The sequence below is a fragment of the Oncorhynchus tshawytscha genome, linkage group LG29, assembly GCF_018296145.1.
Source record: "Oncorhynchus tshawytscha isolate Ot180627B linkage group LG29, Otsh_v2.0, whole genome shotgun sequence".
Classification (NCBI taxonomy): Eukaryota; Metazoa; Chordata; class Actinopteri; order Salmoniformes; family Salmonidae; genus Oncorhynchus; species Oncorhynchus tshawytscha.
The window spans coordinates 30,611,182-30,634,908 of record NC_056457.1 but is presented as its reverse complement, the minus strand read 5'-3'; the positions used below and the strand labels follow the sequence as shown (position 1 = coordinate 30,634,908).

General features: G+C 45.3%; 1 protein-coding gene across 4 annotated transcripts; it reads left to right on the top strand.

Moving 5' to 3' along the window:
• Nucleotides 1-14,132: 14,132 nt before the first annotated feature.
• On the top strand, nucleotides 14,133-23,053 carry LOC112227634 (suppressor of cytokine signaling 6). Of its 4 annotated transcripts, none has more exons than XR_006080273.1 (4): nucleotides 14,134-14,505; nucleotides 16,093-16,152; nucleotides 16,435-20,318; nucleotides 20,350-23,053. XR_006080273.1 is itself a non-coding variant. In XM_024392431.2 (3 exons), the coding sequence occupies exon 3, from the start codon at nucleotides 16,458-16,460 to the stop codon at nucleotides 18,192-18,194; it is 1,737 nt and encodes a 578-aa protein (XP_024248199.1). In that variant the 5' UTR covers nucleotides 14,134-14,505; nucleotides 16,093-16,152; nucleotides 16,435-16,457; the 3' UTR covers nucleotides 18,195-23,053. The 4 variants fall into 4 exon arrangements, 2 of the variants coding, with proteins under 2 accessions (XP_024248200.1, XP_024248199.1); XR_002949900.2 differs by having other exon boundaries at nucleotides 16,435-21,591; nucleotides 21,646-23,053; XM_024392431.2 differs by having other exon boundaries at nucleotides 16,435-23,053.
• The last annotated feature ends 674 nt before the right edge of the window (nucleotides 23,054-23,727 follow it).

The following is a 23,727-nucleotide window of genomic DNA, read 5'->3' as shown; positions in this document are numbered from 1 at the left end:
GTGCGAGGAGGAGACACAGGACGCACCAGTCTGGGAAGGCGTTCTGGAAGCCAGAAGCGTGGAGCCGGCCCACGTTGCTCCAGACTGCTAACCGGATCCTCTGGTCGGATGTTGAGCAGAACACACTTGCACAACATCTCTCTCCCAACTTCACCATGGCCTCCCTGACAGTCTCTGGCTCTTCAGGGCGAGTGCAGGGACCAGGCACAGGATGTACCGGGCTGGGGAGGTGCACTGGTGGCCTGGTGTGTGGAGCTGGCACAGATGGCACAGGGCTGAGAAGGCGCTCTTCAGTGCCCCTGCACTCTTCAGCGCCACTGCGCTGCAGCATACTCCTTGCCAAAACCTCTCTCCGGTATCTCTCAATAAATTTCTCTATCGACTCCCACACAGGCTCTGGCATTCTCTGCTGCTCGACCGCTTGCTCCACCGACCACTCTTCGTGCCCCCTCCCCCCCAAAATCTTGGGATTGTCCTTGAGCTTTCTGTGGGTGCGAACCCTGGCGTCGTCACTGTCCTCCATTTTTTCCTTCCGTCTTCTGCCAATGAAGGGTTTCGCATCCTCTCATGTCCTCCCAAGTCCAAAACTTCCTCACCTCATGTTCACGCTGCTTGGTCCTTTGTTGGTGGGATATTCTGTCACAGATGTGTGGAGAGACGGACCAAGCAGTGTGAAATAAGTCCCACATATTTATTTAAGCGAAACAAAAAGAAACAAACAACGAAGCATGACATCAGCGGTGCAACATGCACTAACTCAAAACAATATCCCACAAAGCAGGTGGATACAGGGAACCCTTAAGTATGATCCCCAATTAGAGACAACGAACCTCAGCTGCCTCTAATTGGGAACTACACCAAGAGCACCAACATCGAAATAATGAACCTAGAACACCCCCTAGTCACGCCCTGACCTACTATACCATAGAGAACCAAGGGCTCTCCATGGCCAGGGAATGACAGGATCATTTTTTACAGTGAGTACTCTCACTGGCTACAGGTGCATGCAGAAATAATTTCCCAGATGGGCGAGGCCTCAGGTTAAACCAATAGGAGCTCTCCTTTGGGGCTTCGCTCCACTCATAAAACCGTGGTTACATGAGTAGCTTTTTTTTATACATATATATTTCAGAATGATCTTCTATGGGCTCAGGGACCAATCACAATGCAAATACAAACGAAAGATGTTATTGATTAAATCTCCAATGCATTTAATAAATCAAATCTGTTGTGATTGGTCCCTGAACCCATAGGAGGCCAATCTGAAATGTATATTAATGTCACGCCCTGATGTTTCACCTGTCTTTGTGCTTGTCTCCAACCCCTTCTAAGTTTAGCCCATCTTCCCCATTATCCCCAGTGTATTTATACCTGTGTTCTCTGTTTGTCTGTTGCCAGTTCGTTTTGTTCATCAAGCGGTTTTCCTCTTGCTCCTGTCTGTTTCTAGTTTTCACAGTTTTGACATTCTGCCTGCGTTGACACCTTGCCAAGTTCTGCACCACACTGGATTATTGACCTAGGCCTGCCCTGACCCTGACCCTGAGACTGCCTGACCCTGACCCTGACCCTGAGACTGCCTGCCCTGACCCTGACCCTGAGACTGCCTGCCCTGCCCTGACCCTGAGACTGCCTGCCCTGACCCTGAGACTGCCTGCCCTGACCCTGAGACTGCCTGCCCTGACCCTGAGACTGCCTGCCCTGACCCTGAGACTGCCTGCCCTGACCCTGAGACTGCCTGCCCTGACCCTGACCCTGAGACTGCCTGCCCTGACCCTGACCCTGAGACTGCCTGCCCTGACCCTGACCCTGAGACTGCCTGCCCTGACCCTGAGACTGCCTGCCCCCTGACCCTGACCCTGAGACTGCCTGCCCTGACCCTGAGACTGCCTGCCCTGACCCTGAGACTGCCTGCCCTGACCCTGAGACTGCCTGCCCTGACCCTGACCCTGAGACTGCCTGCCCTGACCCTGACCCTGAGACTGCCTGCCCTGACCCTGAGACTGCCTGCCCTGACCCTGACCCTGAGACTGCCTGCCCTGACCCTGAGACTGCCTGCCCTGACCCTGAGACTGCCTGCCCTGACCCTGAGACTGCCTGCCCTGACCCTGAGACTGCCTGCCCTGACCCTGAGACTGCCTGCCCTGACCCTGAGACTGCCTGCCCTGACCCTGAGACTGCCTGTCCTGACCCTGAGACTGCCTGCCCTGACCCTGAGACTGCATGCCCTGACCCTGAGACTGCCTGCCCTGACCCTGAGACTGCCTGCCCTTCTGTACCTTTTAGACTCTGATCTGGATTACTGACCTCTGCCTGCCCTGACCCTGAGACTACCTGCTGTTCTGTACCTTTTAGACTCTGATCTGGATTACTGACCTCTGCCTGCCCTTGACCTTGCATTTTGCCTGTCCCCTGTTCGAGTAATAAACTTTTGTAACCTCGACACTGTCTGCATCTGGATCTTCCCTAACCATGATAAGTAAACCTTATTATATTTTTCAGTCTGTTAACTCTGATTTAAGGCCAAGGACCAAAATGCATTGGTTTTCACTTGTTTATAACAGTACAGAAGCTCTTAATTCAGGTTCCTCTGAATGTCCTCTTTGAATCTTGGAAATCCAACCAGCTATCAAGAAAGGTTAGCCTAAGGTAAGTCTGAACAGCTATCCTGTGCTTCTCAAGTCAAGCTCAATTATAAATATCCAGTCTGGAATGATTGAAGGGATCATATAACTTGTCAGTGTGTGAACCCATTTTCCTTGACGAAGCTGATGACCAAGCTGATGTAGTGTTTGCATACGCAGCAAAAACAGTCTATTGATTCATTCAAATAGCAAAACTGTCATTGTAGGTTGAATTCACACTTCAGTCTAATGCTGGCAATCAGGTCCATTCAATCATGAATTATGTCTTACATGCATAGGGTTAGGAATTGGTAATTATTTCATCAATTTAAAAAAGAGAGCTGTCCTTATCTCATCCTTTCTGGTAAATGTTGGATGAGCAGTATTTCTACCCAGGTCTTACACCAGATAAAAATGGAACTGTCCATTCCATCAATGGCATCTTAATGGGGGTCATATCGTTTAGAAATGAAAAACAGTCTTGAAATGTAAAGAGAGTCCTTTGACCAGGGATAGTCAATATTTAAAGAAGTATTTCAAAAATCAGGGAACCTTATTAATACATGACAGATCGAGTTAAGTTTTGAGAGCACCCAAATGATCTTGTCATTCAATTCATCTGATATAAAAATGTAAAAAAACATTAGTTTGCCAAAGAATCGGAGTGGATGTGTACAGCCTTTCTAAAAAAGTGTAGGCCTCATTTGTTTTCATAGCCACTCTGTCTGTACCACAGGAGATTGGCGGCGACTTAATTGGGGAGAATGGGCTCGCGCTAATGGCTAGAGCAGCATTACTGGAATGGTGTCAAATACATCAAACACATCATTTCCATATGTTTGATGCCGTTCCATTCTGACCATTTATTAGGACCTATATACTAGGTGGTGTCAGAGGAAGGCCCCAAAAATGGTCAGACTCCAGTCACCCAAGTCAGACTGTTCTCTCTGATACCGCATGGCATCAGTACCGGAGCGTCAAGTCTAGATCCTAAAGACTCCTTAACAGCTTCTACCTGCAAGCCATAAGACTGCTGAACAATTAATCATATGGCCACCCGGACAATTTACATTGACCCCCCCCCCCTCCTTTGTTTTTACACTGCTGCTACTCCCAGTTTATTATCTATGCATAGTCACTTTACCCCTACATACATGAACAAATTATCTCGACTAACCTGTACCCCCAGACATTGACTCGGTACTGGTACCCCTGTATATAGCCCTGTTATTGTTATGTCATTTTCTTGTGTTACTTTTTGATTTGATTTTTTAAAACTTTAGTTTATTTAGTAAATATTTTCTATACTCTGGAACTGCATTGTTGGTTAAGGGCTTGTAAGCAAGTGGTAATGTACAGAAACGGTAAGGTTTCCCCAGCAGCCTCCTGTGGTCTGTAATAATCCAACTACTTCAGAGAGGATGCAGATATTTGATCAATCAGGAGGCTTATAATTAAAAACCTTAACAAGATGATAATTTAACATGAAAAATAAGATAATCACACCGTACTTGAGAAAACTGCAGGGAGTTGCGTACTTTTGCAAATGAATTTCTGTTAAGATGTTTATTTTCTTCCCACGCCGAAGATCCTACTTCCTTTTTTTGACTTGGCTGAAGCGTCTCCAGTTTTGTTTTCCAAGCCTCCTCTCTGATTTTTCTGTTGAGCAAATACAATCCAATTCACCTGTGGTTCCTCCTGGAAACCTAGAAACTCTCAACAATTAGTCCCTCTCAATATTTTGGGGTGGCAGATAGCATAGTGGTTAGAGTGTTGGGCCAGTAACTGTAAAGGTTGATAGATCGAATCCCTTTTATTTGTTTATTTTTATTTTACCTTTATTTTACTAGGCAAGTCAGTTAAGAACAAATTCTTATTTTCAATGACGGCCTAGGAACAGTGGGTTAACTGCCTGTTCAAGGGCAGAACGACAGATTTGTACCTTGTCAGCTCAGGGATTCAAACTTGCAACCTTTCGGTTACTAGTCCAACGCTCTAACCACTAGGCTACCCTGAGCTGACAAGGTAAAGATCTGTCGTTGTGCCCCTGAACAAGGCAGTTAACCCACTGTTCCTTGTCCGTCATTGTAAATACGAATTTGTTATTTTAACTGACTTGCCTAGTTAAATATCGGTAAATTAATAAAGGTTAAAATATATATGTTGAATGAGGCATGTTGAGAGCATAGAGGCGGGGCATGTTGAGAGCATAGAGGCTGGGCATGTTGAGAGCATAGAGGCGGGGCATGTTGAGAGCATTGAGGCTGGGCATGTTGAGAGCATTGAGGCTGGGCATGTTGAGAGCATAGAGGCTGGGCATGTTGAGAGCATAGAGGCGGGGCATGTTTAGGGCATAGAGGCTGGGCATGTTGAGGGCATAGAGGCTGGGCATGTTGAGGGCATAGAGGCTGGGCATGTTGAGGGCATAGAGGCTGGGCATGTTGAGGGCATAGAGGCTGGGCATGTTGAGGGCATAGAGGCTAGGCATGTTGAGGGCATAGAGGCTGGGCATGTTGAGGGCATAGAGGCTGGGCATGTTGAGAGCATAGAGGCTGGGCATGTTGAGAGCATAGAGGCGGGGCATGTTGAGAGCATAGAGGCTGGGCATGTTGAGAGCATAGAGGCTGGGCATGTTGAGGGCATAGAGGCTGGGCATGTTGAGAGCATAGAGGCTGGGCATGCTGAGAGCATAGAGGCGGGGCATGTTGAGAGCATAGAGGCTGGGCATGTTGAGAGCATAGAGGCTGGGCATGTTGAGAGCATAGAGGCGGGGCATGTTGAGGGCATAGAGGCGGGGCATGTTGAGGGCATAGAGGCTGGGCATGTTGAGAGCATAGAGGCGGGGCATGTTGAGAGCATAGAGGCGGGGCATGTTTAGGGCATAGAGGCGGGGCATGTTGAGGGCATAGAGGCGGGGCATGTTGAGGCATAGAGCCTGGGCATGTTGAGGGCATAGAGGCGGGGCATGTTGAGGGCATAGAGGCGGGGCATGTTGAGGGCATAGAGGCTGGGCATGTTGAGGGCATAAAGCCTGGGCATGTTGAGGGCATAGAGGCGGGGCATGTTGAGGCATAGAGGCTGGGCATGTTGAGGGCATAGAGACTGGGCATGTTGAGGGCATAGAGGCTGGGCATGTTGAGGGCATAGAGGCTGGGCATGTTGAGGGCATAGAGGCTGGGCATGTTGAGGGCATAGAGGCAGGGCATATTGAGAGCATAGAGGCTGGGCATGCTGAGAGCATAGAGTCTGGGCATGTTGAGAGCATAGAGTCTGGGCATGTTGAGGGCATAGAGGCTGGGCATGTTGAGGCATAGAGCCTGGGCATGTTGAGGGCATAGAGGCTGGGCATGTTGAGGGCATAGAGGCGGGGCATGTTGAGAGCATAGAGGCTGGGCATGTTGAGAGCATAGAGTCTGGGCATGTTGAGAGCATAGAGGCTGGGCATGTTGAGAGCATAGAGGCTGGGCATGTTGAGGGCATAGAGGCTGGGCATGTTGAGGGCATAGAGGCTGGGCATGTTGAGGCATAGAGGCTGGGCATGCTGAGAGCATAGAGGCGGGGCATGTTGAGGCATAGAGGCTGGGCATGTTGAGAGCATAGAGTCTGGGCATGTTGAGGGCATAGAGGCTGGGCATGTTGAGGGCATAGAGGCTGGGCATGTTGAGGGCATAGAGGCTGGGCATGTTGAGGGCATAGAGGCGGGGCATGTTGAGAGCATAGAGGCTGGGCATGTTGAGAGCATAGAGGCGGGGCATGTTGAGAGCATAGAGGCTGGGCATGTTGAGAGCATAGAGGCTGGGCATGTTGAGGGCATAGAGGCTGGGCATGTTGAGGGCATAGAGGCTGGGCATGTTGAGAGCATAGAGCCTGGGCATGCTGAGAGCATAGAGGCGGGGCATGTTGAGAGCATAGAGGCTGGGCATGTTGAGAGCATAGAGGCTGGGCATGTTGAGAGCATAGAGGCTGGGCATGTTGAGGGCATAGAGGCGGGGCATGTTGAGGGCATAGAGGCGGGGCATGTTGAGGGCATAGAGGCTGGGCATGTTGAGAGCATAGAGGCTGGGCATGTTGAGGGCATAGAGGCGGGGCATGTTGAGGGCATAGAGGCTGGGCATGTTGAGGGCATAGAGGCGGGGCATGTTGAGGGCATAGAGGCGGGGCATGTTGAGGGCATAGAGGCGGGGCATGTTGAGGGCATAGAGGCGGGGCATGTTGAGGGCATAGAGGCGGGGCATGTTGAGGGCATAGAGGCGGGGCATGTTGAGGGCATAGAGGCGGGGCATGTTGAGGGCATAGAGGCGGGGCATGTTGAGGGCATAGAGGCTGGGCATGTTGAGAGCATAGAGGCTGGGCATGTTGAGGGCATAGAGGCTGGGCATGTTGAGAGCATAGAGACGGGGCATGTTGAGGGCATAGAGGCTGGGCATGTTGAGGGCATAGAGGCGGGGCATGTTGAGGGCATAGAGGCGGGGCATGTTGAGGGCATTGAGGCGGGGCATGTTGAGGGCATAGAGGCTGGGCATGTTGAGGGCATAGAGGCGGGGCATGTTGAGGGCATAGAGGCGGGGCATGTTGAGAGCATAGAGGCGGGGCATGTTGAGGGCATAGAGGCGGGGCATGTTGAGGGCATAGAGGCGGGGCATGTTGAGGGCATAGAGGCGGGGCATGTTGAGAGCATAGAGGCGGGGCATGTTGAGGGCATAGAGGCGGGGCCTGTTGAGGGCATAGAGGCGGGGCATGTTGAGAGAACAGCAACACGTTTCCATAAACGCATGTCCAACAAGAACACAACGTCAGCTCTGATGGAATTCTAAGGGCATTAGAGTGGTGTTGTTCTGAGGGAGATTCTTCACCCAGAAGAGAGAGAGGGGGGGGGGGTTCCTCTTTATCTGGATGTAAAATACCTTACTGAAAAGTCAGACTGTGTGTGGTCTTTGATGACTGAGGCTGGTCTGCTAAATGTTTCGCCTTACGCCCGTTCCCCTGTTTAGCAGCCAGTCAGTGTGTCTATTGGATCAGTCATTCGTGTCAGTAGTGTGCAGGGAGCAAAGCTTCACTTCAAATAAATGAGAACAATGCTGTTGTGAGTCATCTGCCCTTGTCTCTCGCTGAGCCTCATCGTTGTTGTAATCACCCTTCTTTTGGTCAAAAGTCTGCCGACTCATTCCCCCCCCAAGCCTGATGTTCAATCCTTTGCATTTGGCTCTGAGCGGATGCCAACCTTGAGACAAGCGCAATGATTTGTTTGTTCAGTTTTCCCATGGTTGTCTGTCTGACTTAGGTGCACTGTTCACATTATCAATTGTAGGTTGATTTCCTTCACATTTATTTTACACCAAAAACTAACATTATCCCTGCACATAGTAAAGCTCCAGAACACCAGCCTATGGTTATGTGATGTCATATACAGGCCTCATTGTCGTGGTAACCCTTTGATGTTAAACTCATCGTCCCATCTTGTGTCGGTATTATCTGAAGCCCTGACCATCAATTTCATAGGTGTGAAGTCGATGTGATGAAAAGGTAAACAAGTTTGTTTTGTGATTACATGTATCACCGGGCTGACCTGCTATTGATTTGCAGGCTCTATCATTGAGTACACGTGTATACATTGTTTGAGTAGTCATGTGATGCTGTTGAGTTAGCTAGGATTCTGTGCTTTGAATGCTCACCAGGTTAAAATCACACTTACACAATTGCAAACATTTGCTCACGCAGTGTTAAAAGCAGTGTGTGAGTTGCAATCTCCAGCTATTGTGAACTCATGTTGACTTGTTGGTGGTTACAACATTGTCTTGTTGATACAGCTGTTCACGTACCCTTGGGGATACATACATACATACATACATACATACATACATACATACATACATACATACATACATACATACATACATACATACATACATACATACATACATACCTGCTCCCCAGACAGCCAGTGCGTCTCCTCGGGCCAGGATATCCTGCGTCGGCTCTGCGCACTGTGTCTCCTGTGTGTCTGCACAGCCCAGTGCGACCTGTGCCTGCGCCCCGCACGTGCCGGGGTAAAATCACCATCCAGCCAGGACGGGTTGTGCAGGCCCTCAGCTCGAGACCATCAAGTGTGCCTCCACGGCCCGGTCTATCCTGTGCCTCCTCCGAGGACCAGGCTGTCTCTCCGTCCCCTCCCTCCATGTTCTCCCGCCTGTCCGGAGCTGCCAGAGTCTCCCTCCTGTCCAGAGCCGCACGTCAGTCAGGAGCTGCCTGAGCCGCCCGTCAGTCGGGAGCTGCCGGAGTCGGCGTTGCCTGAGTCTCCCGTCTTTTCGGGGCCCGCAGTCCGAGGTCGGCGGCGAGGGTCGCCGCTCTGAAGGCGCCACTTAAGTGGGCCAAGACTATGGTGGAGTAGAGTCCACGTCCCGCGCCAGAGCCGCCACCGAGGACAGATGCCCACCCAGACCCTCCCCTATGGGTTTAGGTTGTGTGGCCGGAGTCCGCACCTTTTTGGGGGGGGGGGTACTGACACGTCCTGACCTTCGTTCCTTTTTTATGTCTCTATTTTAGTTTGGTCAGGGCGTGAGTTGGGGTGGGCATTCTATGTTTTGTGTTCTATGTTTTCTATCTCTATGTGTTTGGCCTGGTATGGTTCCCAATCAGAGGCAGCTGGCAATCGTTGTCTCTGATTGAGAACCATACTTAGGTAGCCTGTTTTCCCATTTTGAGTTGTGGGTGATTATTTTCTGTTTAGTGTGTTGTTTCACCTGACAGGACTGTTTCGTTTCTTTCATTCACTTTGTTATTTGGTTTTGAGTGTTCAGTTCTAATAAATTAACATGGACACTTACAACGCTGCATATTGGTCTGATCCTTCCTACTCCTCCTCAGAAGAGGAGGACGACAATCGTTACACACACACACACACACACACACACACACACATACATACACACACACATACATACATACATACATACATACATACATACATACATACATACATACATACATACATACATACATACATACATACATACATACATACATACATACATACATACATACATACATACAGTAACTTGTGAATGATATATGTGACCAACCAGCTCAAATTGGCCAAATTGTAGCAAAATTTGAAATGGTGTTTTTTTTACATTGGATAAAGTGGAGACTCAGAGCTACAAAATGGTAAACCATACACTACAGTGGAGGAACAATGGAAAAGTAATTTTTGCTTTGAAAGTTGATGAGCTTGTAAACTAACTTTTGAGAAAATGGCCTTTGAGTCTTTTGGTGCTACTATTGGAGAGCCCTTCTTTGTCTACACCCATTCATCATTGTTCATGCCCTCTTAGGCTTCAGCCCCACCCATCTCTTTAAGGGTTGATCCGAGCAGTCTGTACTAACAATAGAAGTCAAGCACCAAAGCTAACTTGCTAGCTACTTCCAGACACAAATGAGAGAACAGCTCACTGAACATTACTCACCCTAGCAGAGCTGGTTAGGCTGTTATGTTATCCAGAGTGTTGGTGACTGCAACTGTGCTGTCAGATTGTCCATTCTTAAATTAAAAACGTGTCCTTCTCGGAGCGTTCAGACCGCACACAGGAAGCTCTGGCCGATGAGTAGGGTTGAGCTGTACTTTCTGACCTCACATCGGCAGTCAAGAACCCAAGCTAACTGGCTAACATTGGCTAGCTTGCTAGCTACTTCCAGACACACAATGAGAGAACACCCCTCTCTGACCATTTAACTCGCCCAAGCATTGATGGTTAGGCTATTTTCATATTATTTTCATATAGTATTTTCATATGTTCATATAGTGTTGGTGACTGTAACTGTGCTGCTGGCAACAATTGAATTATGCTTTATTGCAGATACGTTTTCTGACGCAGGCCATATTCAACGGCTGATGAGCGTTCGTAAATTCATTCATCAGTTATTCTGCTCTCTCTGACGAGAGTACTCTGAAATCGGAGTAGATGGCCAGACTGAATTTACGAACGTACCCAAGATGGTTACTTGCACGGTGGAGTCTTGTTAAGACATGTAGCTATCTAGGTATTCAATGAACCATAATCCCAACTCATGACGTTACTACCCTGCATGAATCTGCAGGTAGCTAACCAACCAGGTTCAATGTTAGCTAGCTAACATTAGGCTATAACTAGCTAAGCAAATGGCTCTGAGATACGAATAATAAGGTCATACACATAACGTTAGCTTGCTAGGTAAATAATTCACTATAGTCATAACTCATGATGTTACTACCCTGCATGAATCTGTAGGTAGCTAACCAACCAGGTTCAATGCTAGCTAACATTCGGCTATAGCTAGCCAAGCAAATGGCTCTTTCTGTTAAAGTTAGAAACGTGTAATATCTGAAAATTTAGCTAGCTAGACTATCTTACCCGTATACATAATTCATGGTTCGATGCGTCTGCTGTCGGATGCCATGGTTGCCCTTAGTTTGAATATGTAATCCGGAGACAGGTGTTTTCTCTACCTCCTTAGCTATCATACTCTAATTCCACTGATTTCAAAACTCAGTCCTCCAGAAAGTGGAGAGCAACACTTTTGCACTTTTAATACACAATACATGCTTTTAAATAGCAGCGTTAGAAAGGATTACCTAGACATACAGAGCAGCTCAAATAGACAGAAGGATGATATATGGCAGACCAATCCAAACTCATCTCTCGGGATGTCCAGCCCACTCATTATCTTAGCCAATCATGGCTAGCAGGAAGGTTGCTGATTTTTCCTTTGGCTAAATCAACTAGGCTTGTAATTAAACAAGTTTATTCATATTCACAGATGGCAAACAAGTTTGTTATTAATTAAGGCACATGAAAGTTCACATGTTTGAGAAGGCCTTTCCCACCAAAAAAACCACATTTAAAAAAACGCTTATGTTCATACCCAAATCTAACTGCCTAGCTCAACACCTGAAGCAAGGATATGCATACTTTTTGAAGTTTGTGGAAATGTGAAATTAATGTAGGAACCAATGAACCATTGCATTTATTTTCAAAATGTTGTGTCCAGACTGCCCAAATGTGCCTAATTGGTTTATTAATACAGAACTGTGCTTTCTCCTCAAACAATAGCATGGTATTCTTCCACTGTAATAGCTACTGTACATTGGACAGTGCAGTTAGATTAACAAGAATTTAAGCTCTCTGCCAATATTGGATATGTCTTTGTACTGGGAAATGTTCTTGTTACGTACAACCTCATGCTAATCACATTAGCCTACGTTAGCTCAACCGTCCCGTGGGGAACCCATCGATCCTTTTAAGCAAACATGGATGATATCTTCTTTTCCTTCACAGAACATACAGTATTTTCATTCATCTCATGTCTTACTATAGCTGACTCATTACATTCAGTGTGGATACAACTGTTGTCAATGTAATTAATGCCCAATCCTCCAAGACCTCTTACAACCTCTCCCGTAGGAGAGCTGGGGCGACTTGAAGGACTGATTTAGCACAGGGTCGACCGCTGAATCCTAAATAACCAGCAGAAGTGATCTCGCCGGCTGGAAAAAAACATAAAAGGGTCTATAGAACATAACCTAGTAGTAGGCCTGAAAAGGTAAACATGATCCATTCAATACAGGTCCCTAGCTGCCTGCATTGAGAGAGGGAGCATGCGGCATGAGGGAGGGCACTGGCATGGTGCAGAGTCGCACACGCCCCCTGTGTTATTCCTTAGTAATTCCTGAAACAAAAAACCCAAGTGGTCCCAGCGGCGCCGTCTCTGCTTGACATGCCTGCTGTAGACGTCTTCCGCTCTGCTGCAAGTGTTGAGGATATGAGGATGGGCACCTTGGGACCCCCGACAAACCCCCTCGGCAGAGCAGTCAAGTCTATGGATCTGAGTCAAGTTGAAGGATGCCGCAGACCTATTGAGCAAATAATTTATGGCTGATGCAGCTTTCATTTGGAATTAAGATGAGACAAAGGAAGAAGAATGTGCCCCTTGTGTAGAGGTATCTCATTAAAAGACAGGTTTCCTTAGTTGTTGTTCTGATTTTACATTTTCTTTTTAGCTTCCTGTACTTATACATACATTCAATATGTCTATGATCTTGTCATAGACATAAATGCTCCCTAAATCCCATTTACTTTGTACGTTGCAGTGCTATTCACCCAATAATCCTGTTAATATTTAATCTCTCGTCAAATTATGATACATAATGTATATGTATGTATAATAATACATTTTAACCCAGTTATAATATACATTTACAAAATCTGCTTGATTTCGCTCAAATAAATGTAACACCACTTTTTTGCTAATAGCAACATGTTTACTCATTCTGCCAGGGAGTAAATAGCCCATCACTAGAGAAACACTTTGTTTGTCAGGTCTAATTAGTCGTGTCAAACCATGGCACTCCGGTTTGCTGCTGGCGGTGTCCGTGGTGCTTGTGCCCTATGAAACCGCATAAACTCTCCCTGTCCTACCCAACACACACATGCGCACACACACACACACACACACACACACACACACACACACACACACACACACAAACACACCACCACCACCTCCCTCTCTGCCCATATCAAGTTTAGGGAGCTTGATCAGCCCTAATAGGGCTCAGTAATTACTGTGTTTGCATAGGGCCTGTCTACACCTCTAAGCAAGTCTGCCATGGTATGCCTTGTATGAGCTTGACAGTTTAACAGCGCAGACAAAATATAATAATGACCAACAGTGTATGGCCCAAATTAGGCCAGCAGCAGTAAACACAATTAGAGCCACTTTAAAACAAAACTGACACTAATTAGTCCACTAATTAGATCACGTTTGAGCTGGTAGCTCTGATATAAGGTAACTCAGAAAAACAGTTTGGAAAAATTGGACAGCCCAATATCATATGTTTCGGAATACAAATTAGGATTCGCTTAATTGCATAATTTTCTAAGTAACACTGCTTTGGGGAAAAGAAATAGTCCGTTTTGCGGGTGACAGAAAATGGACTCATAATATTGGCATGGAAAATATTATTACTAGTTGTAAGTAGGGTAGCCTAGTGGTTAGAGCATTAGACTAATAACCAAAAGGTTGCAAGTTCAAATCCTTGAGCTGCTACTGCTACTGAACAGGCAGTTAACCCACTGTTCCTAGGCTGTCATTGAAAATAAGAATTTGTTCTTTAACTGACTTGGCTAGTTAAATTAAAGATAACATCCTTCATGGCTTGGCATTTGAATGGGTGTATGATGTGCATTCTGAGAGAATGGCATGGTGGGCGCAACAGGTAATAGAACCAAACAGTCAACCATAATTAAAAAAAATAAAAAATCATGTTTGACATGTTCATTGCTTTCTTTTCCCCAGTATGTGTGTGTTCTGTATTCATTGGTCTGGGGCATGTGTAGGCCAATAGAATAACATTATTAGTATTAGTATTACACACACACACCATTCTGTGACCCATTCTCCAGCTATGTCTTGAAGGAATTTTAGAAATGGTTTCATACATCAGCAGCCTGGAGGCTGGATGTGATTCGCTGTATTTATCAGCTTGCTCTCTCCCACAATTCAACAGGCACCAGAAGGAGAGAAGAAGAGGGCGACAGAAAGTATTTAAATAAATAGATTGTTGTTGAAGTACTACAATACAACATAAATAGCCAAAGCTAAAACGGGGAACCTTTGCAACACACTTTTGTTTTATTTATTTTTTTTATAGCTAGCGAGTTACAGTTGCTTTCCATGAAATGTGTTTGACTGCTAAGCTAGCCGACTGGCTAAACTAAGTAGCTAGCAAGTTAGCTCAGCTCGGTTCCGGCCTAAAATAGCTAACGTTAGCTCCATTTTCAGATTTCGGGAAGAAAAAAAAAACAATTCAAGTGTACATTACCACGTATGCAGATGTTCATCTAACGAAGTAAGTATCCAAATATACATTATTACAGATTGTTTAATAAACACATAGCTAATGAATGTAGCTAGGCAACCAAGTTAGCTATAGTAAGGTTATTTGTTGTGAATGGTGAGCTAACTTGGTTGACCAGACCGCTAAATGCAGTATTACGTGTCGCCACAATATTAACATTTTGTTAACTAGCCGTTTACTACATTGATATTCAGCTGTCAATGTGAAACTGACGTCGGTTTTTAGCATACCTAGCTATGATGCATCATGTTACAGTTCTCTCTGAACGATTTAACAATGTAAACATGGCTAGTTAGCTAGATGGCTAGCAGAACTAAAGACTGTAGTAGGCCCAGATGGCTAACTAGCTATTAGCTAACATTGTTAATTTGGCAGCTGGCACACACAAGACCATGCCGTTTAACACCACGGCCAATTATTTAATAGCAATGCAAGTAAACTGAACAAAAATAAAACAATTTCAAATATTTTGCTGACTTACAGTGCATATGAGGAAATCAGTCAATTAAAATAAATACATTAGCCCCTAGTCTATGGATTTCACATGACTGGGAATACAAATATGCATCTATTGGTCAGACACCTTTAAAAATGTATGCCTGCCCATACCATAACCCCACCACCACCATGGGGCAATCTGTTCACAACTTTGACATCAGCAAACTGCTCACCCACACGATAACACACGTGGTTGTGAGGCCGGTTGGACATGCTGCCAAATTCTCTCAAATTAAGTTGGAGGCAGTTGATGGTAAAGAAATTAACATTCAATTCTCTGGCATCAGCTCTGTTGGACATTCCTGCAGTCAGCATGCCAATTGCATGCTCCCTCAACTTGTGACAAAACTGCATAATTTAGAGATGCCTTGGCTTGACCCCCAGCACAAGGGGCACCATGTAATGATCATGCTGTTTAATCAGAGTCTTGATATGCCACACCTGTCAGGTGGATGGATTATCTTGGCAAAGGACAAATGCTCACTAACAGAAATGTAAACAAAGATGTGCACAACATTTGAGGGAAATAAGCTTTTTGTGCATATGGAACATTTCTGGGATCTTTTTTATTTCAGCTCATGAGACATGGGACCAGCACTTAACATGTTGCGTTTATGTTTGTTCAGTGTAGTTAGCTACCTATGATTGCAGGTGTGGTTGTTTGGATGGCAACTACTGTATGTGTTGTCAAAACATGACCTTCTGAGGCTAGAAATGTAATCAATAAACTAGCTGACTTTTTTTTTTAAAGCAATGACAAGGGCCTAAGCTACCTATCTACCGATACCTAGTTATGGGCATTCATTCTGTTCATATTTTAGCTGGCTATCTAACAACACCATTTCATTTTGAAACAGTGTGTAAATAATATTTAGCCAACAATAGCAGGATGAACACTGTAAAGAGACGTGTAAAGACCCCAGGTGAACGTTAGCAGAAACCTCTTCACAAAATGATTCCGCAATGTCACTGTGGTTGGTGACATTCATAGTTGTACCTACAAACAAATGTAGGTCTATTTTTAAATCCCCACGATATTGCTATCAGATTCAACATGATCACATTTTTTTTTATTTCTAGAGCAAGGGAATGCTGATGGAACGTTAGTCCAACTGAGTCACCAATTCTAGTCATGCAACGGTGAGTAATCACTTTGTGACACTGTGCACAGATAATACAAGGGTAAGCTTATCAGTAAACATCAGGGTGTGTCAAACGTCTGTAGAGGCGTGCCTGTGTTGTACCAGGATTATCTGCATTGAACGAGGGTATTGATTACCAATATAATGTCGGTAGAGGAACTGTAGGCCCACCCAATAATTATAGAAACACATTATTTGGTACGAGAAACACTTAAATTACTGTATTATGAAGAAAAAAAATAAAGTGGAACTAGTGATTTTTATTTGTGTTTTCTCTAAGGGGATGAGCGCTCTGCAGTGTGTATGACCAGCTGTCTCCAGCCTGATGGGAGGACTCTGTGGATAGCAGCACCGTCTTCAGGACTCCAGGAGGAGAGTAGCCGCCCCTGCCAAGGAGGGCCGTTCAGAATGAAGAAAATCAGCCTTAACACCATCCGCAAGTCCCTCAACATCAAGGTCAAGGAGGAAGGAGGGGGGGACTTTGTCATGCTCCAGCAGCCCTCGCTAGCGGCCGACTTCTCCAAGGAGGAATCGCTCTTCGGGGGCTGCTACACTAAAGATCTTGCGGGCTGCAACCTGGGAATTGGTGATGTGGGAGAGGAGAAGGCGGGACACAACAAGGGCCGGTCTAAGAGCGAGAGCCTGATGGGTTCTCTGAAGAGGAGGCTGTCGGTCAAGCAGAAGGCCAAGGTCAAAGGTGGCTCATTAGCCATGGGGTCGGCTGACGATGATGACACCTTCTCCTCCTCCTCGGTCCCAATCAGCTTCAACGAGGTCAAGGCCCAGCGTCCGTTACGATCAGCGTCGCTCCGTAGCCACCATTACAGCCCGTCTCCCTGGCCCCTGCGGCCTGTCGCTTCAGATGAGGCCTGCATCAAAATGGAGGTGAAGGTTAAAGCCATGGTCCATTCCCCCAGCCCAGACCTGAATGGCGTGAGGAAGGAGTTCCGCCACCATGACTTTCAGATGGAGAACATCTTCCAGGAGCCGCAGAACGGAGACCTGAACAGTGACAAACACGTGCCTGTAGTCCTGGGCTTCACGCCACCGGACTACATTCAGTACACCATGCCTTTAGAGGAGGGGATGTACCCAGAGGGGTCCCACTCTGTCCCCCACTCCTTCTGCCTGGACAGGTCGCTGCCTATGGAGGTGGTGACGGAGGCGGACAGTAGCTCCCTCCACGCCGACCACCAGAGTCAAGAGGACCAGGATCTGGTGAGTCTGAACCGGAACCTTCCAACGGACCCCTTCGTGGAGTCACAGTCGGTGAACGGCCTCTTCATCGGCTCTAACGGTGTGATGCTCCATAGCTGCAGGGACAGGGTCAACGCTCAACAACACCCCGCTCCTCCCCAGCGCTCCCCTCTCCTGCCCGCGTTACCAAGCAACAACATCTCCAGGACTTACTCCAGGTTCGACGGGGCAGATGGCCACGTGGTGGCCCGGGTGAGGCAACAACTGAACTTTGACCTCGACTCTGCTCCAGGGGTGAGTCGGCTGTATGACTCAGTCCGGAGCAGTGGACCAATGGTAGTAACCAGCCTGACTGAGGAGCTGAAGAAGCTAGCCAGGCAGGGCTGGTACTGGGGACCTATCACACGCTGGGAGGCTGAGGAGAAGCTGGTCAACCTGCCTGACGGCTCGTTTCTGGTCAGGGACAGCTCGGACGACAGGTACCTCCTCAGCCTTAGTTTCCGCTCCCAGACCAAGACCCTCCACACCCGCATCGAACACTCCAACGGACGGTTCAGCTTCTATGAGCAGCCTGATGTGGAGGGACACACGTCCATGGTGGACCTGATAGAATTCTCTGTCAAAGACTCTGAGAACGGAGCCTTCTGTTATTCTAGATCTCGCTTACCAGGGTCCGCCACCTACCCCGTCAGGCTGACCAATCCCGTGTCTCGGTTTATGCACGTGCGCTCTCTGCAGTACTTGTGTCGGTTTGTGATTAGACAGTATACCAGGATTGACCTAATTCAGAACCTGCCTTTGCCCAACAAGATGAAAGATTACCTGCAGGAGAAGCACTACTGACTCGGTTGACACAGACGTGAGATGGGACAGACAACGTTAGCAATTTGCACTTTTGGGTTCAGTTTAAGAGATTCAACAAAGGTTTACAGACATCCGTAGTTTGGAGACGATCGATTGGGTTCCATTGGCTCTTTGTTTGTGTCCAGGGATGTCTGAAATTGAACCCTATTATGTATGTAGTGCACTACTTTTGCCCAGAGCACTAGCTTAAAGTAGTGCACTACATAGGGTGTCATTTCAGATTGCCCTTTGGCTATTTTTGTTAGTGTCCAGTCCTCCGTTTCTCAGTTAAAGGATTGTCGCCAAGCCTCCAGAGAGACGTATCGTAGCATCTCCGTTTCCCAGTTATGGTTAAGTCATTGTGGCCACGCCCCCAGAGAGACATATAATAGACTATCCATTTATCAGATAAAGGGTTAAGTCATTGCGGCCACGCCTCCAGAGTGACATATCATAGAATCTGTCAGGAAGTGTGCAGTGTGACTAAGTTACAGCTAACAACATTTATCAGCAGAGAGATCGAAAGATCAATATTTCTCTCCCCAGTTGCTGTAGTAAACTGTAAACGCTAGAATTGCAAGCTCAGCTTTCTGACTGAAATGTACAGATTTAAAATATACATTTCATTTAATTCACTGCAGCCTTTTAAGATGTCAAACCCAGCTTTTAATGAAACCATAATGAAATACATATCCAGTCAGATTGTTTTACATTTATTCTTCATTTGGCTATTTATTTTTGAAAGATCTCCCAACAACTCTAAACACAGTGGGGCATATCTTTTGACAAACAATTATTATAATTTTTTTTTTTTGCATAAACAATTTTATCCTCTTAATTTCTGAGTTCTTAAAATAGGGTTAATTCAACCTTATTTCTCATCCATCAAGTTGGTTAATGACAACTGCTAATAAGAAGTGTAAGCTGTATGTGGGTGCATGTAGACAACTTTCTCTCTCCCACTATAATGGTACTATTAGGAAAGGTACAGGATCGTTTCTATGTCGTCATGCACTTCAACTTAATACGCATGCATCAATATCATCGCTTTTTAAAGGAAAATATCACTAGGTAATTAACCTGAAGATAAACCTTTATTAACTGCTTCTTGTATTAGGAGTGTCAGGAAAAGCTGCCCTATGCTTAGCTCTGTGTGCATGAAGGGTGTTTGAACGGTCAGACGCTGTAGAGACCTGGGCCAACTCAGTACACAGGACGGGAGTATCGACTGAATTCCCTCCCAGTGCAGTAATGTCCTGCTCCATGGAGAATGAGATTGAGGCTTTTGTGGGAAGTTCGCCCAATGACTTGCATGAGTGATGTCACGCTGTCATACTCTCGACTTCATGGGCAGTTTTCCAGTTTGACATTTTAAAATGGATCCACTGTCATGCTTACTGTCAATGTTAACCTACATATTCACAGTCTGGCTGGGCTGTTTTTGTAGCAGAACAAAAGGGACAGAAGAATACACTGTATGCTATGCAAGTGCTTTCTAAACAGATACTTTGACAAGGAATCATAGGTTTACATCTGTTAAAAGGATCTCCGACTACTTTGGTAGGCTGGTAGATATGTACAGTCTAGGCCGAGGTAGTAAAGCTCTGTTGGTATCTAAGGTGGTTACCATGACACCCGGATAGCAGGGGGTAGATAAGAGCAGACGTTGTCGGCATGTTTTAAAAGTGTTGCATAAAGATTTGTTGGCGTTTTATTGCTTTGGAATGTATAGGAATGAAGGATGTAGGGAATGTTGTCAGTCTGGTGTAGAAGGATTGTTCTACTCAGTTATATCACCAGCTGGGTGTTCTGTGTGCAAGGAGTTTCCAATATTCGTTTCATTTCCTGTGACTTGTGACATTAAACTCTGTCATTTTGTGGACTAGTAGGGTGTTTGTTACCTGCAGGTTACACCAGGGACATGGCTGTGTGTGAGAGGTTATACCAAGGGAATGGCTGTGTGTGAGAGGTTATACCAAGGGAATGGCTGTGTGTGAGAGGTTATACCAAGGGAATGGCTGTGTGTGAGAGGTTATACCAAGGGAATGGCTGTGTGAGAGAGGTTATACCAAGGGAATGGCTGTGTGTGAGAGGTTATACCAAGGGAATGGCTGTGTGTGAGAGGTTATACCAAGGGAATGGCTGTGTGTGAGAGGTTACACCAAGGGAATGGCTGTGTGCATGTTTTAGCAAGGTAAACTCCACTTGCTTGAAGATGAAGCCATGTTTTTGGGCACGATTCCTCACCGGTAAATTTCCATTGTTTCCCCTTACTAATATTGTCCCTGGAATGACGGCATTAAAAAAAAGTCACAACACACAGTCCAACGTATGATTTCTCCTGAGCACACACAGGTGGGGTACCTGTTAATGAAATGAACTGAATTTTGTTATTATGTCTATGGGATACAAAGGGTAAGACAGCAGTTTCATATCTAAGACTGTTGCTAGGTTATCAAGGAACAACGATGACTAGAATGTGGAACATTGAATTGAAGAAAACAAATGTGAAATGAAAATGTTTAATTGTTTGACGAATGTACGTTTAGTTGTATTTTTTTTAAACATTTTATTCAGGGTCCGGACAAAGTGCTTGAGGTGCTTCAAGTAATTAAATTTGGCACTCTGAAATTCAAGTACTGGAATACCTTGAAAATCAGACAATTTCTCCAGTTGGTACATGAGAAGTACTTGATCAAATATGTTTAAGAAAAAAATATATTTTTAAATGTATTGGTCTTGCATATTAATTACCAGGCAGAGTACAGTGTTATTTCCTCACGTTTGGCGCTCTAGTTGCCAGGTGACCACACCAGCCACTCAGCCAGGCTGGTGCAGAACTGACTGATTTATGTGTCACCAAACGTCACATCGATAGCTAAAATGCTGGGCAAATGTAGATTACATCCTGCCTTTTGTGCGTATGGAACATTTCTGGGTTCTTTTATTTCAGCTCATGAAATATGGGACCAACACTTTACATGTCGGGTTTTATATTTTTGATCAGTGTAGTTTACCTTTAAAAAAAATGTACCACTACATCACTGGACCCAATCAACCCATACCGTGTAAGGTGCAAAAAATGTACCACTACATCACTGGACCCAATCAACCCATACCGTGTAAGGTGCAAAAAATGTACCACTACATCACTGGACCCAATCAACCCATACCGTGTAAGGTGCAAAAAATGTACCACTACATCACTGGACCCAATCAACCCATACCGTGTAAGGTGCAAAAAATGTACCACTACATCACTGGACCCAATCAACCCATACCGTGTAAGGTGCAAAAAATGTACCACTACATCACTGGACCCAATCAACCCATACCGTGTAAGGTGCAAAAAATGTACCACTACATCACTGGACCCAATCAACCCATACCGTGTAAGGTGCAAAAAATGTACCACTACATCACTAGACCCAATCAACCCATACCGTGTAAGGTGCAAAAAATGCGTCAGACTTTGACATGGCGAGCATGGTGAATCGGCCCTGAAGAGCCACATGAAGGGCGGAAGACAACGCTGCATCCTGCACCGGCGCCAGTTCTACATCGTGACCTTTTTCTCTGCAACAACTTCCAGAGCTTTTTGTTTTTACGAACCACCTCGTTCACGCATCGCCAGCGAAATTCAGCTTTATTAAGCAGCCGCCGCGCTCCTGCCGTTCTGGTGGCCAATCAGGTGCCGTTTTCCCTCACACAGCCCACCCAACCTTCTCCCGACCCGCGACTCTAGAGCTGCCATTCAGTAAACAAGATGCTTTTGCGTAGCTATTAAGTAATAGAATCCCAAATGCCCAATTTTAAAAACACAATAGTCCTAAAGCTGGAATTGTGTAGTAATGTGAAATGTGTTCACCATTAGGCATTGCCCAAAACTCTGCTCATCACTACTCAAATTACAACATCAGTACTGACTTACTGTTCATGTATGTAATAAATAAGTAGAGAAATAATGTATTATTGAGTAGAATTTGTAAGGTAGTGATGAAATAGTAAGTTGTTTTTTCCCATCAGGTTGTGGTGTTATACTGCCACCTGGTGGTGACTAGAAGCAATTGCATAAAAGGAACTATTACACATTGATTGACCCTTGAAAATAAATATTAGTGCTTGAAAAAGTACTTAAAAGTCCTTGATTTTTTTGACTTACCACTGTCTATACGAACCTTGATTTATTGTGTGGCAGAGCCAGGCAAACAGGTCCCCAATTGGCTAAACACTCACTGAGACTTTATTATGGGTGTTTCTTTGCTATGATACTGCAGTAGCCCCGTGTCTTTTGTTCATTATCACGGAGTCAATGCCTTCGTATGTGTGACTTTTAGAGGTTGATGCTTAATTCAAACTGCTGAAGCATTTTTTTTTTTAATTCATAAGTTGTTTAGCAGTTGGCGAACAAGCTTCACCCATTTTATATTGTTTGTTTGTTGCGCATCTCTGCAAATGAAGGTGATTGTTTACAAGGATTTGGTAAATGCCTGTTTTTATCCCCATCTTGTTTATCCTCGCTCCTATCATGGACATCTTTGGTACAATTTGAAGAAAAAAAATGTTCTTTTGTTTTTGTGTGTTTCTTGTATTAAAACTATGGGGAAAGAGAACGTCGCCATTTTGAAGTATGTACACAATGACTTTTATCACCTTGGGAGAACAAAGTAGATTTTGTAAACAGTTTTAGTCAGTGAAAATCATTAGTAGCTATTAGTAAGTCCTTTTTTTTTTTAGAAGAAAAACAACTTCAGTTTACATTGTCTTTTTCTTTTGAAAAATAAACGATTGTGATTTATTGCACATTTTGGATACAGTTGAAGTTTTTGTATAAATTATAAATAAAAACTATATTCAGAGTCTGTGGTAATATTTTTTGTTTTAGAGAACACCAGAGTAACCAACGGGTCCAGTGTACTTTAAAATGAACGGGTTGTTCTACTTTATCGCCTCTGACCACAGAACAAGCTGAAACTGGCTGTCCAGTTTCACTTAATTCCCCAACGATTCTACATGTTGAGCAGGTGATCACTAACACACGGTGGCCACCCGCTGTGTTCAGCCGTTGGTCTTTCATTTAGCAGATGCTTTAATCCAAAGTGACATACAGGAGCAATCAGGGTTTAGTGCCTTGCTCAAGAATACATCCACAGCTTTTTCACCTCGTCTGCTCAGCGATTCAAACCAGCAACCTTTTTTTTGGTTCCTGGCCCAAAGCTCTTAACCGCTAGGTGCCCAGCCACCATCTTTATTCACATAGGCAGCCCAATTCTGATTCCCCCCCCACTAATTGATCTTTTTACCAATCAGATCAGCTCTGAAAAATATCTGATGTGATTGGTCAATATACCAGTGGAACACTAATATAAAAAAGCAGGGCTGCCTGCACGAAGAGCCTAATTCTCGTATAGTATCGAGTGAATGGCCAAACAAAGACTTCTCCTTCTATAATAAATTAAAACACAGAAGCTCCTTTTCTGACAGTACTTTCTCAAACACTCAAATTACCTTCATCTTTTACTTGTCAATCATC

Bases quoted from the DNA above. Each gene is read 5' to 3' on its own strand.
- LOC112227634 (XM_024392432.2), top strand. From the start codon at position 16,458: ATGACCAGCTGTCTCCAGCCTGATGGGAGGACTCTGTGGATAGCAGCA.